Genomic DNA, 17710 nt, shown 5'->3' on the forward strand with positions numbered 1-17710 from the left:
TGGTAGAATTGGCCTCGCAGGCACATTTAACAATATGGCCTCTCCCTTCTCCCTATTTCTGCTGTTGAGGAGCTCCAAGCTTGGCGACGCGAGTCGTCTTACTACTTGTGGTTTTACGGAGAGTTGCACCAGGGACCGCAAGACACAAGTAGTGAACCCATAGTGCTCCTGAGTCCACAATATACACCGCCCCAAGCTCGATCAAATTTCCAAGACGCATTATTATTCATGGCATTTGCCGTTGGTCTTCGCTGGGAAACAGAAGTGAGCAGGCGGAAAGTTGGATTGGGACCGATTGGCATGGGGTTAGTCAAGCCCAGAGACCCAAAAGTTAGCACACTCCGAGTCCGTAGAAGCAAACACCTGCACCTGGGTACCTCCGAGTAATAGTGGGCACTGGAGGACAAGGCCAAAAGTCCTTTTCCTTTGATTTCCAACGCAGGTTCACGTTGTCTACACGTTACTAACCTGACTGCATACCCTCATCCCATCTGTCCTCAACACCTCCATGCCATCGTCACTCTGGCTTTGAGTTCTTTCCTCTTTTTTTCGACCTGCATACCTGGCATACTCTTTGCCAGTATTGTACCGCGCCGTTTTCTTTTTCCTGCAGAGCTCCTTTAGCATCCATTTCGCACCCCATCCCTATTCTCACCATCTCCCTATCTGCAATTTCTTCCACCACCCAACTTCACCTTCCTCCTCAACACCGCCACCAGCCCATCGTACCGCGGTCATATCGTTCAATGCAGGCCTGTGCGACCTCCTCTTGACCGCGTTCCCCAATATTCGCCCTTCTTTCATGCCCCTCTAAGGTTCATATCAGTTGGGCCAAAAGTCCTCATTTATACTGTGGAGGCTGGGCGCTTCACGAATATGGCCTTTGTACAACGTCTACTGAAGCGGCTGCCTGCCCTACCTTCTGAATCTGCCTCCGAAGACTGGAAACATGAAAAGCCACGATCCCAGTCCAAATTGTCCTTCTTTCGCAGACGCATCCGATTAAAGGGAAACTCCTCCATCTCTATACCGCTGGGATTTTTACTTCTTTTCCCCAGTCTGGTCGTCATATTAATTCTTATTCTTGTTATTAAACACCCTAACTCCCCTGGCCGTATCTTGGTCCCGGCAGGAACTCCTCCTTCTATTCGGTAGGCTCCTCCCGTTGAGTTATTTGTCTTTCATCCTAACCAGCCAACCAGGAAAATCAGCGAGAAGCATGACCGTGTATTCGCCACTGGGTGTCTCAACCCCGAAGATGCGGCAAAGCAGCCCCGGGCCAATGCTGCATTTGTTGTCCTGGCTAGAAACAAAGAGTTGGAAGGTGTCATACAGTCGATCAAAAGCATCGAGCGCCATTTCAACCGCTGGTTCAACTATCCCTACGTGTTCCTTAACGATGGCGAGTTCGAGCAAGATTTCAAAGATGCAATCACAAACTATACCAGCGCCCCAGTGGAGTTCGGTAAGATCGATGCCACCATGTGGGGATATCCAGACTGGGTGGACCATGAGGTTGCGAGAGAAGGTATAAGAAAGCAGGGAGATGCCGCCATCATGTATGGTGGAATGGAGAGTTATCACCACATGTGTCGCTTCTACTCGGGCTTCTTTTACAAGCACGAGCTCCTGGACAAATACGAATGGTATTGGCGATTGGAACCCGAAATAAAATACTTCTGCGATATCACTTACGATCCCTTCATCGAGATGGCGAGAGCCAACAAGACCTACGGTTTCACGATTGCGGTCAAAGAGCTGAAGGAGACTGTACCCAACATCTTCAGGTATGCGTCGGCATACAAAAGGAAGAACAATATCAGCTCTCAGGGATTGTGGGAGATGTTTGTGGAGAAGGAGCCCGAGAAAGCCAGTCCGGATGAGAAACGGGCAAAGACTCTACCACAGGAGGTTCTACAGACTGAGCCTGGTCACCAAAACATTGAGGACATTGACCCCGAGTCAATGGAAGGCGAAAAGTACAACATGTGCCATTTCTGGAGCAACTTCGAAATTGCTCGACTTGACTGGTTTCGAAGTCGAGAGTACAATGAGTTTTTTGAGATGATGGACAAGAGCGGCGGCTTTTGGATGGAAAGGGTAAGACCTGTCATCGCCTGATGCTAAATTTCTTGAGTATTTGACTGACTATTGAGTAGTGGGGTGATGCTCCCATCCATTCACTCGCCGCCGGTGCACTTTTAGCACCTCGAGATGTTCATTATTTCCGTGACTTTGGTTACCGCCACACGACCATTCAGCATTGCCCTGCAAATGCCCCGGCAAGACAGCTGCCACGCATTCCGTGGCTTGAAAAAACCACCCAAGATGAAAAAGAACGGATAGAAGAAGATGAGTACTGGGCAATTCCAGACTCACCTAAGGAGAATGGAGTTGGCTGCCGTTGTCGTTGTGACACAGATATCAGAGATGTGGAAGGCAAAGAGGGCAGCTGTTTAGCTGAGTGGGTCGATGTCGCTGGCGGTTGGTCATCACCTTGAGCACTTTCAACAGTAGTACTCCCTGGTCACACCCGGCACAAGATGTTTGACTATGCATTTGAGCAACCCGGCGTTCGGAACTGGGGCTGCTACCAGGACTGGGTCGCGGCATGGTGTATTGGAGGCCTCAAAACGTCTGGAATTCTGTCCACAGACTCTGTTGATGTTCAGTCTCAGGTCTGAGATCATTGTCAGGGATATTCTGGCCACCGACTGGCTTCTCCGAAAGGGACGGCGATGGTAAATCACCAATACGCCGTGGAGAACAAAGAAAAGGTTGGGCTGTGGCCTCGGTGTCAGGGAGGAGAAAAAAATACAGGGCCATGTGGTCCATTGGCCTCCGGCTGCAGATGACCTGGCTTTTGGTTGGCGTTCAGAGCTATCACGAGAATACTTACCAAGCTGGTTCTTTTTGCGATAGGGAGTTGTCCATACACCTGTATGGTTTGTACAATGAACAAGACATGAACATGAATGTTATAATCAGGGCAAGTCGTGTAGGCATTGATCTGCATGCTGTCGACGCCAGGCATCCAGTGCATGACAGAATTCGTGGATCTCGAACTCTGTTTCCTACCTTGTCGCCGCCGTGCTTAAGGATTACCGAGTATAGTATGAGCTGAAAGACGCAGTGACGCCCGCTGGGTGCAAGGCTCTCAAGCAGCCTTGTTCATGGTTGCGAGTATAAAGCTAAAATATCGTACCCGAGAGCGATAAGGACGTTATCTTTATCAACGCTAGAAAATCCACGCTAGTTGCAAGGCACCCCTCAGCCTGTCTGACAAGATTTCTTTCGGCGGCACGCTGGTTCCTAGGTAGGTAGATAATGCATGAAATCCATGGAATTGCAAGATTATCAAGATTCATCAGCGATGGAAAATGGGCCCGACTAGCCGTTCGTTGAAGAAGGACATGCGGAATACCTCGTACTCTGATGCAGTTTCGGTGAACTTAGGCTCCCACGGGTACCCAAACTGGGCAAAGGAAAAGAAAAAGTCGGGCGTCAGACCCCTTGCCATTAAAGTCCAGATCGGCAAAAGGGTGACAGTGACAGCCTGGAGATTCGGACGCGACGCGGAGGGGCACCCACCACTGCATGCGGGGCTCAGGCTCATCCTCAGGCCTAGGCGGCTGCCTCGTCCTCAAAGTTGAGTTCATATCTCAAAGATGCCTCCTGCTGCCTGTGTTCCATGCAGTCAAAGTCCAAGTGCTTTTCTCAAGCAGTTCATGACGTGAACTTCTCTATGCAAATAATCTGAATCTCCATCGTTGACGCTGAATTCCATCATCATCATCATCATCCTCCTCCTCAGGCTGATCTGGGATGCCAGTGTCGTCCTGCGCCTGGCCTTGCACCCGGGGATTCAAATACCATCAGTCTGGTCAGGATTGACGCTTGTTTCAACCTCTTTTTCACAGAGTGTCACTTGGTGCCTCAGCTTCACTGCTACTGCTCACTTCCTCCTCTCCGGTAGGTCTTCCACCTCCTCATCCTTAAATCCAGCAAACCGATTCTTGATTCACTTCAGTAACTTCCAATCAACGGCCCACTAACCCTTCTCCAACCTGTCCGCTCGACAAGATGACTGACGAACCTACAAAGAGTCTTCGCAGAGGCGCCATCACGTTGACCACTGCTTCATCAGAACCTGACTTCACTTATCCTTCTCTTCCACTCGACTTGTCCCTTGACTCCCTCCTCGCCCATTCTCAAACCCCTCACTCCTCCTTTCCGAAGATGACAAAATCAGAGACCGACACAGCCTCCCTGGCGGAGAGTTGGGCATCATTGGCCGAAACAGATATTTCACATGAAGATGATATCCACTCGGAGCATACAGATGTTGGTTCGCTTCTGGATGTTCATAGCTCGGAAGATGTCCATAGTGTCATCGATGCCGAAATTCATGATTATGCTCCTGACCCAGACGACCACTCTGAAACAGATGACCAAGAATCAGACATCTCACACTCACAAAAATCCTTACCGTTCAGTCCTTGGGACCGATCCGGCTTTGATGCCCAACAGGCGCGCTCTGATCTCAGCACTTCTCTCTCGAATGCCCAACCATCAGAACATCATCCTACCACACCTCCGCGCTATAAGGTCCGAAGTTCTTTCAATGAACACCAACTCCGAGACCTTTCTCTACGTATCCATGGAACTGTCAATGCGGACTATTCGGATGGATATACTCATATGGGATTGTCGTCTCGAGGGCTTGATCTGAACACTTTGGACTATTTCAAAGTCATTCTGCTTGGCACAAGCATCGAGCAATTCCGACCGGAGATTCAACGAAAGCTGGGTGACGTGCTAGTCTCTCAAGGAGGATCAAGTCAGTTCAGCTCTCGAGGATCTGTCACTAGATATCACCTCGTTCCGAACACCTTTGGGCCTGGCGCGGAACCAGACTTTGCAGATCTTGTTGCTATTGACAAGCAGATCGATTTCGATTGCTATGATCAAGTAAAGGGATCGAATCTACCGTTTGAGAATGACAAAACCAATCTATGCCTCAAGAATAGGAGCACATCATCAGAGTTGGTGTCGTTCTTCAATGGACGAGATTTCGTTGTCAGTCAGCCACGATGGATAGCCCCTGATCTCGCTATCGTCTGTCTCGAGTTGGACCACACTGGGAAGCTAGATTCTTCCAGCCTCCAGATGCTTAAATTCACAGAACGCCACCAGATTCCAAGAATTGTCATTCGAATGGATCGTGGATGGACCGGGGAGTATGGTCACTTTGAACAAGAAGGTGCTCTGCGTCAGTCCCTTCACAAAATGTCTGATAAGCCTTTCCAGAACCTCCAGTTCTCACTCAACTTCCCTGTGGATATGGCAGCTTTTCTCAATCTTGAAAGCCCCCTCCTCAACAAGCACATAGCCTATATCGTCTCATGTGCAGATGAAGATGTTCGCAAAGACTCCCCCGAAACCACAGGTTATCTGGACGGAATCGTCGAAGGAAAAATATCCAAGCTACCAGGAGGAAATATTACCGCTCTCTTTTCAACCAGACATTTCGTTCCTATCAGACTCCTTGCGCTAACGATCGTCGCAACCTCTGTTGTTGGTCTGCTGTTGAGTGTTCTACTACCATCACCCTCTTCCAGTCTGTTAGCACGATCTGCGCTGCACAATCAATTTGCCCAGGACATATCAACCACATTGATCAGTTCTTCGTCTGCGACCTTGCAAGCAGCACAGACCCCGTTGCTAGGCAACACCCCACTGTCGCTCGCTGCTCTGGCCAAAGATGACGAAGCCTGGCAGCAACAGTTGGAAAGCGCCTCGGTGAGTCGGAATGAGGTGACGAAAGACGCGGACAACCACTTTCAGGTTGGCATTGCGAGTGCGAATCAATTGATGGTGAAGCTACCAAAGGTTGCCACCAGCAGCAGGAAGCGATCAGTCTTGGACGTCAGTCTGAAACGAGAAGAAATCAGCCTCCCCATAATCTTGCAGGAGCTCTTCGACGGAGTTTATAGTGTAACACTTGAGCCCCGCGACAGTTATGGAGACATTGAGGTCAGACTGACAATGTCCAACCCCCAACTTACGGAAATGTTGACCTTGTCATTTGGAGAACCATCGTTTGGAAGATATGAACGATTGAAGACAGTCCTAAAAGCTGTCAAGAGCCGGGTGCAGAACCGTGCTACATCCTTGGCGAAACAAGCCACTGCGGCAAGAGAGAATATCCCATCACATAGATTTCTGAGTGAAGTCGGTGTTGCAGGCATGACCGTCAAGGCTTACTTCCGGAAGATGTGGGCAACGATTCCAGGCGCTGACTTGCCATATGATCTACTCAAAACCGCCGGTGACCATCTGGGGAATGGACTCACCGCTGTACGATCTGTAGCGGCCTTGAAGGGCTCTGAATTCTCACAGCAGATGCACACGAGAGTTGTGGTAGATGGACTTGCCTGTGCTCAGAATCGAGCTCAGCAAGTTGTAGCAAAAGCGGCGAATCGACTGAAGGGCATGGTATTGAGTCGCCAGACTGCGAGTTGACCAAGGTCAAAGATTCTCAGCGATCAGCCTAATGATATTACGGTACACGAACAGCACTGCATTAAGCGATAGGAAGGCGAGTATGGGTTTGCACGGATTGTGGAGGCGGTTCATTGGGTTTAAGTGGATTGCGATTCATGGTAAGCAGGAAGGCTTGACAAGCATAACCAGTGTGCAGTATACTGGCGCGGCTGACATTATCGAATGATTATACCCCTATGGCGAGTAGCTTTGAATTGTGAAGTAATAAGATGCTTCTCAACCATTTGTCGTTGTTACGGATACTTTGTTTAATCATAATGGTCGTGGTGTCAGTGGCAAAATGTAGGTCGAAGCACAAGGCTCCGAAGTGAACTCGTACTTTCTATTCTATTTCAGGGGCAGCCACAGCAACCAGGCCATCTGCACTAAGCCCCGTTGAGAGTGTAGTCGCGCCTTCTGTTTGGTTGCGTGGCCTGCGAGGCCCTGCGCCTTCCTTGGAATTCTCAAAGGGTGAGACAGATTCAGTCTTGATTTCGTCCCTCCACATCCTCGTTGCCCACCAACGCCTACACTATCTTTACGCCTATCCTATCCATTCGCTTCAAGTTCGTCATTGTAACTTGCGACACTCGTTACCAACTGCTTCATCGTTCAACGCATCTCTTTGCATTGCCACCCGACTTTCATCTCACGCTTAGCCTGTGACTTGTTGAACCCTGGGATTTCCACCTTGCGTTTTGAGACATTTCCGGTGCAACATCTCTGAACAACCACGACACTCACTCACTCATACCACTTAAACCAGACTCGCCGCCGCGACGGCCGTTAATCCATCTCTCGGCTCTACATCGACGACACCCGTGGTTGACGAAAGGCCTTCGATCCTCAGCAAACACCAACGTCAACGCCTGTCGGTTCGGGGCCCAGTGCGAAAGCCCGTCCAAGATGGGATTTGGTTCCTTCGAGACGATATGCGAGCGAGCCGGGCTTCCTCTATGCTACGTCCTTGGTACGCCTACCGAGTTCACCTCAGAAAGAAATCCAGCACTGTTGCCAACATGCAGTGCAAGATCCATTGAGTTGGCAAACACCATTATATTCCAGGCCGCCACCGACTTTGCCCATATCGCTGCTCTTGGGATGACCGCGATCATGATCTTTCACGTCCGCTCCAAGTTCACCGCTGTTGGGAGAAGAGAGATCTTGACATTTTTCTACATCTACAGTCTACTGACCATCATCAGTTTGGTCTTGGACGCCGGCGTCTTGCAGGCCACAACTTCTAGCGCATTCCCTTGGTTTGTTGCGGCGCAGAATGGTCTGACCAGCGCCTTATGCACCAGTCTCCTCATCAATGGCTTTGTCGGCTTCCAGCTATATGAAGATGGTACAACCCTTTCTGTTTGGCTGCTCAGGCTGGGTAGTTTGCTTATGTTTGTCATTACCTTCGCTGTCAGTCTGCTCACCTTCAAGGGCTGGGCGGGATTGTCTCCAACCAACACCACTGGTCTTTTTGTTGTCTTGTACATTATTAATGCCATCTGTGTCGCTGTTTATTTTGTCATGCAAATCATTTTGGTGGCCAATACCCTCCAAGATAGATGGCCTCTGGGTGATCTTGCCTTTGGAGGGCTTTTCTTTGTCGCTGGACAAGTTATTCTGTATGTCTTCGCGGGAAAGATTTGCGAAGGAGTCAACCATTATCTGGATGGCTTGTTTTTCGCCACAGTTTGCAATTTATTGGCCGTGATGATGGTCTATAAGGTAAGCTCTGATTACACCAGACTTCAGTCTCCACTTCAACTCACTTTTTTCTTAGTACTGGGACAGTATCACCAAGGAGGACCTCGAGTTCAGTGTGGGCACAAAGCAAGGTCACTGGGATGTCAAAGAGGCTCTACTCGAACCCACTGAGGATTATCGAACAAGTGTCTACGGTCGAGAAAGCGTCTACGACACAAGCAGCCTCGAGTACCAACCTCAGCATAGCCACTCATTAGGCCGAGATCAATACTCCACCCATACCAGTCCGGTTGAGCCCCGGCAAGGTCTACAGTATGGCGACATACGACAACAATTGGGCACGTACGAGGACTTTGAATCACAACCTCCGAACTACCGGAATCGTGAAAGAGAATATGCTTATTAACATGTTTGGACTTCCGTCAAACCTCGTCAACATTATGTTGATTTTGCTGTTTTCATCGAGAGACTAATTGACAGCGGCAAGTCATCTTGCCCAGGCTTACCATGGGGGACGGTCGGTTCTATCTACGTCATTTTCCGCTATGACAATGTTCAGCGCAAAGAATACAGGTTAATAGCCTGACAGATAGTAACTGAGGTGGTGATTATGAGATGAGCTCGGCTTTTGTAATGGAGGTCCCTATGTGATCTGGGCAAATTATTAGGTTTATGGGTCATGACATTGGGCAGGTCAACATCAGCGCAAGGCTGATGGAAAAATCCTGTGTAATTTAGCGTAGCATTAGCATTAGCATTAGCATAAACACCAAGCTCCTACATGAGCCACAATACGATAATATCATGAATTAATATCAAGAAAGAAAGACGGCCTGGTCATTCCACTGGCGTGTATGACCAAAGACCAACCACCACGCACCACCACATGAATTCCTGGCCCGCCCACTGACCGTTGATGAAGACAGCACCACCTATGCTCAATTCCCAGCTGGCTGATTCACGTCATCCCTGTCTATCCCTATGCTCACCTATCCTTCAACCAGCTGGCCGCTGCACCTCGAAGCGAAACTCGTCGCCACGATCCAGGTAGACGGCCTTATGATCGAGGCCAGCATTTGTCATTTCGGTCTGGAAATCCGCCAAAGGCGACAGGAAGACGTCGTAGTCACTGTTTACCACCATCGCGGTCAGCTCGGTCCGTCAAATCCCTCTTCATGCCCGAAGCACAGAACAGAATCGCAGCGACGGAAATCAATGCAGATAACGTCGAAAGGGGGAAAGGCTGTGTAAACAGCACCAGAGGGTGGGGGGAGGGAACTCACTCGTAATGAATCGGCACCACGACGTCGGGCTGGACCAGCTTCACGAGCGCAACGCCCTGCTTCGCGTCCATGGTGACCATCAGCAGCGGCATGCTGGGGCCCGGGATCGTCGTCCCGCCCAGGTGGATCAGCATCAGGTCGATCGGCTTGCCGGCGTGCGTGTAGTGCTCGGGGATCTGCGAGAGCTCGTCCACGTTCAGCGTGTCGCCCGAGATGTAGATGCGGTAGCTGCTTTGGAAGGCCGGCGACGAGGCGGAGGCGTCGGCGGGGGAAGCTGAAGTTGGTGTGGTTGCGGTGGTGGAGGACTCGGTTGAAGATGGCGTGTCGTAGCCGAGTTCGAGCATCCAGCCGTTTGTCGGCGGGACGGCGCCCAGGATGTCGTTCGCGCGCGAGAGGAGTCCGTCCCCGACGTGTTTTCCTGGCATGCCTTCGACGCGAAGGCGAGGCTGAGGCCGAGGCCGGGATTGGTCTTTCCGCTGCTTTGGCGGTGCGGACTGCATGTCGACGAACATGTTGTCCCATTTGTCGAGGGCGTGGACGTTGGTGAAGCGTTCTTCGTCGCTCTTCTGCGTTGTCAAGCAGGCGTGTGCGTGTGGAGTGGTGATGATGGGCAGGTCTCGGCGCAGTGCCGCTTCGACTTCCTCGTCGAAGTGGTCGGCGTGATAGTGCGAGAGAAGGACCAGGTCGATAGGGGGCAGGTCGTGCAGGTCGACCGCCGGATTCGTCCTTCGCGTGCCCGTCACACCGGGCCCTAGATGGACGTGGTCGCCCGCGTGCAGGAAGTTGGGGTCTGTCATCAGTCTCAAGCCTTCCCATTCCAAGATCGTCGTCGCCGTGCCCACGAAGAAGAGGCTTGCATTGTTGCTGTCGGTCTTCTTGTCCGAGGTCTCGTTCTGATGCTTGGGATGGGTCTTGGTGGCTTTGGCCTTGGGCAGGCTTTCTCGGACTTCCTTTGAAGTCGGGTGGTCCCTGGTCGGTGCATTCTTGTTCGACGCGTCGATTGAAATGCTGGGTTTTGTGACCATGTCGAGACTTTCTGGCTGAGAGCCTTTGTGGGTTTGTCAAGTCGTTGAACACGTTAAGCTTTTTCTCCTTCAATCCCTCTACCCCCGGGACTCTGCTAGACATATCGTTCGACAATGGTCATGGTTTCGTGATGCCGGAATGACGACATGGAGGACAAAGTGGCAGAGTGGAAGCAAATCCCGGTACCCGGTAGCTTGATAGCAGACGTGGAATTCACTCAGGATCAGCTAGCCGACCTACGTAACTCGTGGGCGAACACGCCGGTTGATGTTCCTGGGTTCCCTTGCGGTAGTGACGATGTCGTTGGGAGATTCAAGTTTACCCATCACCACTGGTCGGCATTCCCAACATAGCCGTTTGGAGCGGCAATGAAAACACAGTCAGAAAAACGCACGACAAGAAAGCCCTCACGGCAGAAAATAAAGGGTCTACAGAGTATTACATTCCGGGTAGGGGCTGGCTGCTTGTGCATGTTGGTCGTTGTCATCTTTCACGGTGTTTACCATATGGTCTGAGGGTCGGATCTGAGCCGGACTGTCTTGGATCTGGGTAGGTCATAAGGCAAAGTATGATTGTCTGTTGGAACTAACCCATGGACACCCGTCCACGTCGAACCGTATCGTGTGAAATAGATTCCAGATCACGAAATAGTGCTATTTCCCATTTGGGCAAACAGGCAAGAAATAGAGTCGCTCTTTTGGGCTCCACGAGTTGCGTGTTCCCGGCTTCTTCAGCATGGTCAAGAACAGTGCGACTGCTGCTAAGTCGATGGATGTGAGGGGAACGATCTGGCCCCAATTGATCTTGTGAAGAAGATAAATCATAAGCGTCAAATGTCTTTCATCCATCTTTGTAACGCTAGGCGATGGATATCTAGAGCATGAGTCTCGCTGGGTGTTAGCAGATTGGGTGGGCGAGCAGAGTATCATCATCAGCATAAAGCTGTCGTCATGGTCGCATCGACCGACAAGTGCTTCTTGTGCCAGAAATCTTGATGCTCGAGAAGTCGAAGATTGACCCATTGCATGTGCTAGCTGAATTGGTGATAGGAGGCATGTCTGGTTGAACTCGGTGATAAGCGTGAATCCGAAGCCGTCCAGATTATGGAACTCCTTCTGCAACATCGTGATCCATGGGCTTACCGCAGCCAGACTCGGGGAAGTCTCCATTCAGTGCAAGGCGTTGACTAGAGCAAGTAGCAAGACTGCAGCGTTTGACTCTTGAGGAGCAAAGGAGGGTGGCAACGGGGGAGATAGATTGTTGAGCTTGGCCGAAGCCATGGTCGGTACCTTCCTGGCTTCAATGCGTTAGTGTTTTGTGCACCTACCGCGATGTCAAGTGCAGGGTTTACATCCAATATTTGCCAAGGGTCAAGTGACGAGACATCGGTACGGATGCTCGTTTGAGGAAGTAATGATGCACAGCAGCTGGAGCAGCTCGGCGAATATCCATTCTCCCCACCTGCGACTTGCAGGGTGTGATAAGAAGTTTGGAGTTGAATTGGTGTCCCACCTGACATGAATCCTGGACAGCCTTTGTGAGCAATCCGGAATCCAGCGGCACGTGGGCAAGAGACTAGGACGAGTTAGAAGTACGAGTATCCGTAAGTCCTGCGAGTCGGTACTCGAGGCGAGATGATTGTGACTCGCTGCCACTACTCCGCTCTAGTCCAGTGGCCACTGCAGTGGTGACCGCCAAATGGTGAATCGATAGTGGGGCCTAGATTCACCTATAATTTTGCAAAGTCGTTTGATGCCAACCCTGCACGATGCCGGGTTTAGGTACCTCAAAACCATGGAGTGAAACAGCTGTCTTGATCAAATGTCGAAGCCGAGCTCACGAAGCGTTAATCGACGCACACGAGTACGTGTGAGATTAGTGTACGCACACACGAGTAAGACCTCTGGCCGAGTCGAAAATGTAACTTTCCCCTGAATCTGCATAAGTCAGAAGATAGTCCACCTAGCACTTCGGCATCCGCTACTGAAGCAGTCAAAGAAATCAGTGAACCTACATGGGGTAGGCAGTACAAGGTTTTCAACGACCCACGGGGCGACATCTCGGGAGCTGTTTCTCTCTGTTGAGGTTCACAACACGGATATACGAGTCCTCCAACTTCAGCCTAGTAGCTGTGACTCGTCCAAAACAGAAAGCAAAATTGTACGCAATCCCAGTATCAGGCTTCCACAACACGTATATTGCTACGAGAATTTTCGTAATAGGTAATCGCTCACAGACTACGTGACCTTGCACGAGTACCAAGATACCGCAGCTGTCGGGAGAAACTCAAAGAGCGATTTCCTGGCACAGTCAAGGACCATGGCTTTGCCTTGCCTCCAGATAGCAGACCGTCGCAACCTCTGAGTGCCCATTTATTACCAGCTGGAACAGGATCGAGGATCATGGTAGGACTTCCTAGATGGACTCGAAAAGGGCACATTATTGCCGTCTGCTGTGTTGGATTGGACATTGGGGGTCGTCGCTTACCCCCAAAACACGGCCGAAATTTTCATATATCTCACCGCGTGATCTTGCCGTCTCATTCACCTTTGTCGCCTGGACATTTGTGAGATGGGATCAGTCGACATAGTTCATAGAGAAAGCAGTGGTAAACGTTGAGGACACGTGTTGGCAAGGTGCAAGCCAGACAGACACATGATTCGGAAATCGAACCGTTTGATAGAGGCCATTATTTGCGGCAACGCCGTCCCATGGATTTGATATCATAGTATGCAAGCATCACCTATAATTCACTGACTCTTAGAGCACGTCAGAAGTCCAAAAATAGGACCGCCATCGGACGGCCTAAATTCACGAATAGCTTTGGCTGCTCTGTCTTGAGTAGTTCATAAGAAAATTATGCGTGATACTCGGGAAACCTGATCAGTTTGTCGGAGGATGTACAATTGATCTTCCACTCTCGGATCCCCGGCGCTGATGGGGAAACAGATGACCAGGAACACACGAGTTGTCTCATGTCAGCGGGCTGTAAAGGATTGGGACACTTACGGCTGCTCCATGCAAAGTAGGCTTGATGAAGGTGGATTCTGAGACGAGACGACGTGGACGGCATGCCTGCTGAAAGAGGTCAATGATCTACGAGCACGGCTCACAACGCCCGTCCGGAAGTAGCCATGTTGCGACTTCATCGCTCGAGCCAGGCAGACAGGACGCTGGACGCGTTACTAGTGATGACCATCGCGAAAGGTTCCTGACATCGTTCAAAAACTCGGCGTCGATGCGAGGTGAGTTGAAGCGCGAGCATGGCAAACGACCAGACTGGTTGCTAGGGTGGTGGAGCGAATCAATGCTCTAGACATGGTGTGGTTGGGAATTGTCATGGATGCGGGTAAATAACGATTCAGGGCCGACACGCCTTCTCTCGCCCTTGACATGAAAAGGAATGTTGCCGGGAAGATAGGAACCAAGGGAAGATGGTTTCATCCAACCAGGCAAGCGAAAATCTTGTGTCGACAATTGATGCAGACGCCTTTGAAGGGTTGGGCTGGGCGCAAAAAAGCTGTAATCAGCATTCGTACACGAGTCGTCGGTCATAATGATTTGAGCCGTGATCTGAACCTTCCTTTCAGAGAAAGCGTGTTCGGATGTGGACGTGGAAGTGGATGCGTCAACCCATCAATACCTGCATGGTAAGACTCTGCAATTTGGTCAAGTGGTGGCGAAGGGCAAAGGTCCGCCTTTCATGGCCTGCTGGTGTTCAGCTTACTCCGTAGGTTCTCGGTGGCGTTGAATGGACGACAGGCGTGGACACTCGACAGGCAAACAGCGGGTAACAATACGTACTTGTAGCCTGAGTTCTGGCCTCCAACAGTTGAGGTCTGATTGGCGAGCTTGAGGCCAGTGGGGCGCGACGAAAGTGCAGAACTGCACAACCCGGCTCCTGCTTTCGCTTTGGTGCCACAGGTGTCAAGACTCAAGACTCAAGACTCAAGAGCCCCTCTGGCCCTTACAAGGCCTATCCGTATCTTACGAGGACGTCCAAGGATGCCACTGGGGGCACTCGGGAGGCTAAGGACTAGACATTTCCGATGGTTTGGCCATTCTTATTGCGCCCCCCCGCGGGTGTCCTCGACTCGTTTGTTGATCGACGCTGTTCGTTTCTTGCAAAGTCTGTCATGCGTCTTCCCGCCCTCGGATTGGCCATCATCCCATGGTCCTTGAGTCTTGAGTCTTGGGTTGGTCGATGATAATAACTTTCGCTAGATTGTCAAAGGCCCTCAGGCTCCTTACTGCTTCCTTGGTCTCATTCTGGTGCTAGGTTCCATTCGTCGAACCAATAATGCTGGCATCGATGCCAGCTGCCAGATGTGAAGTGCTAAATGCGAAACAAGCCATGCCATGGCCCATGGTTTCTGTGGAGGACGACGTACGAGTTCTCTCACTTGCTTGTTCGGCTCATAGGTTTTGTGACTTATGTCTCCCTTAGTGCGCGGCGTCGCACTTGCATTAGAATTCCACCACGACTGTTGTAAATTACAATATGTTGGAAGTGTCACACAAGACACAAATGCGTGGGTGGAGCAGAAAGCTGCAGCCTGTGCTGATCGGATTGAAAGCGCTATTATTACGTAGCAGACGCCAGGAAAGCTAGATACTGCGAGTAGTAGTCGAGTGATGCTTTGAAGGGTTTTCGCCTGAGAATCGGTCGTCCTTCAAGCGACTACTAGAGAGAATCATATGGCTCGCTTGATGTCGAAACAGAGACCTCCGGCTACGAGCCCACCAACCTGTAGGCATTTGGTCTTTGATCTTCCCCTTTTTTCTGCCGCCCGTTTTCTCTGCACAAAGTGGTGGGCAGAGCCGGGCACAGGTGCGAGTATCCAGACTCGTACGAAACGAGACATCTGAGGTCTATCACTCGGAGTGTCTCTCCTACTCGTATCTAGTAGCATTAGTCGGATCTGCTGGCCTTAATCCCTGCTGCTTGCTCTGGATTCTGACAGAAGTTTCGTGATCGTTATGATTATTATCATTATTGTCTCAAGGCAGGTGGCTACTCCCAGTAAAAGTGGCTCAGCAGCACTTGTACCGAGTACGTATCCCATCTCTTGCTTCGTAACCCTGGGAGATTTTGACATCCCAATCCTTCGCAATCCCCTTCAGACCGGTTTTCTGGCCCGTAGTCGCCTGCAAGTGATTCGAAAAGATGCGCCACTCAAATCCAGATCAACGATAGGATTGTTTCCAGACCCGCATGCAGACTCTCTTAACTCCATTTATGCATCTTCGCACCCAGGCTTCGGGCAGTCAATTCTGCTAAACGTCATGAAAATTATAATCCTTTGTGCACCTACTCCGTAATCCAGAACCTAGTGCCTTGATCGCTGCGTGTCAAGTGTCCGGGACTCCCAGGACGACTCAGGAGATCTCCGACACCTCACAAACAAGGATCACTGGAAGAGTAATCCTCAAATGCTGCAAAATCGAGATCTCCCAATCCGTGGTGCATCCGGAGGAAACCTATTTTGTGTCCTGTTTAGTCCTTGCGAAACCTTGCCCTACTCAGGTTGTTGTTATTCCAGGCATACGTCGACAGTGGCCAGAAAGTCAGACGTCAATAATACTGGATCTAGGTATCATGTCTATCCCTCCATCAGGCTCCACCCTCAGGTCCAACGCGAAATATCAAACCAAGACGCGTGTTAAACCAGGCAAGCTTGGGTGTAGACTCGTGAACTGTGCCTCCCTCTCCTGATGGAGTACTGCACTCCGAACAGGTTGCCCTTTCCTCGTTCCTCGCTTACGCTAGTTATAGTTGCAATTGTTTCTGGTTTTGACTTCTTGGGGCAGCAAACCCATTCCTCATGATTTTTAGCTGGACGGACATGTACATCTGACGATCAAACCGTCTCCTATTTTGTGGTGCAATATCCCAACACCTTGCCCATCACAAGATGTCGTCTTCGCTAGTCACTAATGTTACCAGGTTCTTGAAGCATCTCCTACTGGCTCCATTCCTGTCAGTCGACATTATCGCGGCTCCACTCGTCTACAACATGCTGCCCGTCCTACGACAGCACTCTCGTTTTGACGCTGGCTGAGGCAGCAGGAGGCTGATTGCTTCGTCCCCATAAGGGTGCGTGGCAAAACTTGAGCATGCCGTTTTAGTGACGGGTTCCATGTGCCACGATAGCCGCTTGCCTACTCGTACTCACCAGCTGCAACTTGTTGCGCCGCGACCCAGCTAGCCCACTGTGTCACGTCTAGACGGGAGACTGGTTGAACCAACGGTCAAGGACAAAATCACCGCTCGACCTTTGCTGCTGAATCAAGAACACTGAACAGTGAAGAGAGCACTGGCATTTTTCGTCAAACCGTTCTTGCAGGTTCCACTCTACAAACTTTTACTCGTAGGATGCGTACTCCGTACGAGTAAGTTTCTCGATCCTCAGCCTGAGCCTGTGAGTGGCATCTCTGAGCTAAGGATCAGCTGCATTGATTTTCGGTGGTATCCGTACCTATCCTCTGTAGACTGTCATGATGAGATGGTTTGGAGTTAGTTGCTAGCGTCTTAACTAGTAGCCAGACAACATCACACCTGCACTACGGCAAGACACCTTTGTTGGGTGGTTTCCTGCTTAGTCTGTGCCTATCGTCCGAGGGCCACCGCCCAACCGCCCACAGCGACCGCCTGGAAACCTGGGCGTTGCGCCCCAGTTTTTACTCGGTGCTCACGGAAGGTCCTACCTGATGCTGGTGGTGCTGATCCAGGCGCTATGACAGGGAAAACAGTGGTGACCAGCGACCACGGCCCCCCGCCAAATGCCGTTCTTCATGCGGTTACAGACTGGCTTAGCGGGTTCGAGTTTGACCCAAGCCAGCCTAAGCAGCCTAACCGGAGCCGTCAGCCATTTTCAAACCCCCCCGACTGCTGTTTTCAGGCTTCACACCTGCTCTGGCCTCGTTAGCCCTTGTCACGCTGGTCATCACTGGCACCCACCTGGAATGCAGCCTGCAGCCAAACAGGAAGCGATGGACAGCACTGCGCTCTAGCAACCAGGGCTCCAATTTCACCTGCAATTCCATTTACCAGAGCCGTGCGTTACTCATGTCACTATTATTCAGCCCTTAGCGCACTGGCGCAGCTCCGATGGTGCTCACGAGTCACCACCGTCTCACACATCCTGGGA

The 17710-nt window shown here is 50.9% G+C and overlaps 4 protein-coding genes across 4 annotated transcripts; 3 read left to right on the plus strand and 1 right to left on the minus strand.

Annotated features, from left to right (window-relative positions):
• Positions 1-876: 876 nt before the first annotated feature.
• On the plus strand, positions 877-2501 carry LTR84_009962 (uncharacterized protein; the record flags this gene model as incomplete). Its single annotated transcript, XM_064853500.1, has 3 exons — positions 877-1151; positions 1203-2100; positions 2160-2501. 3 exons carry the CDS (start codon positions 877-879, stop codon positions 2499-2501), a joined length of 1515 nt encoding a protein of 504 aa, XP_064709899.1.
• A 1582-nt stretch (positions 2502-4083) lies between these two features.
• On the plus strand, positions 4084-6525 carry LTR84_009963 (uncharacterized protein; the record flags this gene model as incomplete). The annotated part of the gene is made up of 1 exon (XM_064853501.1): positions 4084-6525. One exon carries the CDS (start codon positions 4084-4086, stop codon positions 6523-6525), a length of 2442 nt encoding a protein of 813 aa, XP_064709900.1.
• Positions 6526-7452: 927 nt separating this feature from the next.
• On the plus strand, positions 7453-8656 carry CHS7 (Chitin synthase, class 7; the record flags this gene model as incomplete). The annotated part of the gene is made up of 2 exons (XM_064853502.1): positions 7453-8271; positions 8327-8656. 2 exons carry the CDS (start codon positions 7453-7455, stop codon positions 8654-8656), a joined length of 1149 nt encoding a protein of 382 aa, XP_064709901.1.
• A 590-nt stretch (positions 8657-9246) lies between these two features.
• Positions 9247-10558, minus strand: LTR84_009965 (uncharacterized protein; the record flags this gene model as incomplete). The annotated part of the gene is made up of 2 exons (XM_064853503.1): positions 9247-9379; positions 9534-10558. The coding sequence occupies 2 exons, from the start codon at positions 10556-10558 to the stop codon at positions 9247-9249; spliced, it is 1158 nt and encodes a 385-aa protein (XP_064709902.1).
• Positions 10559-17710: the final 7152 nt, after the last annotated feature.

Source organism: Exophiala bonariae (assembly GCF_035927105.1).
Source record: "Exophiala bonariae strain CCFEE 5792 chromosome Unknown scaffold_4, whole genome shotgun sequence".
Classification (NCBI taxonomy): Eukaryota; Fungi; Ascomycota; class Eurotiomycetes; order Chaetothyriales; family Herpotrichiellaceae; genus Exophiala; species Exophiala bonariae.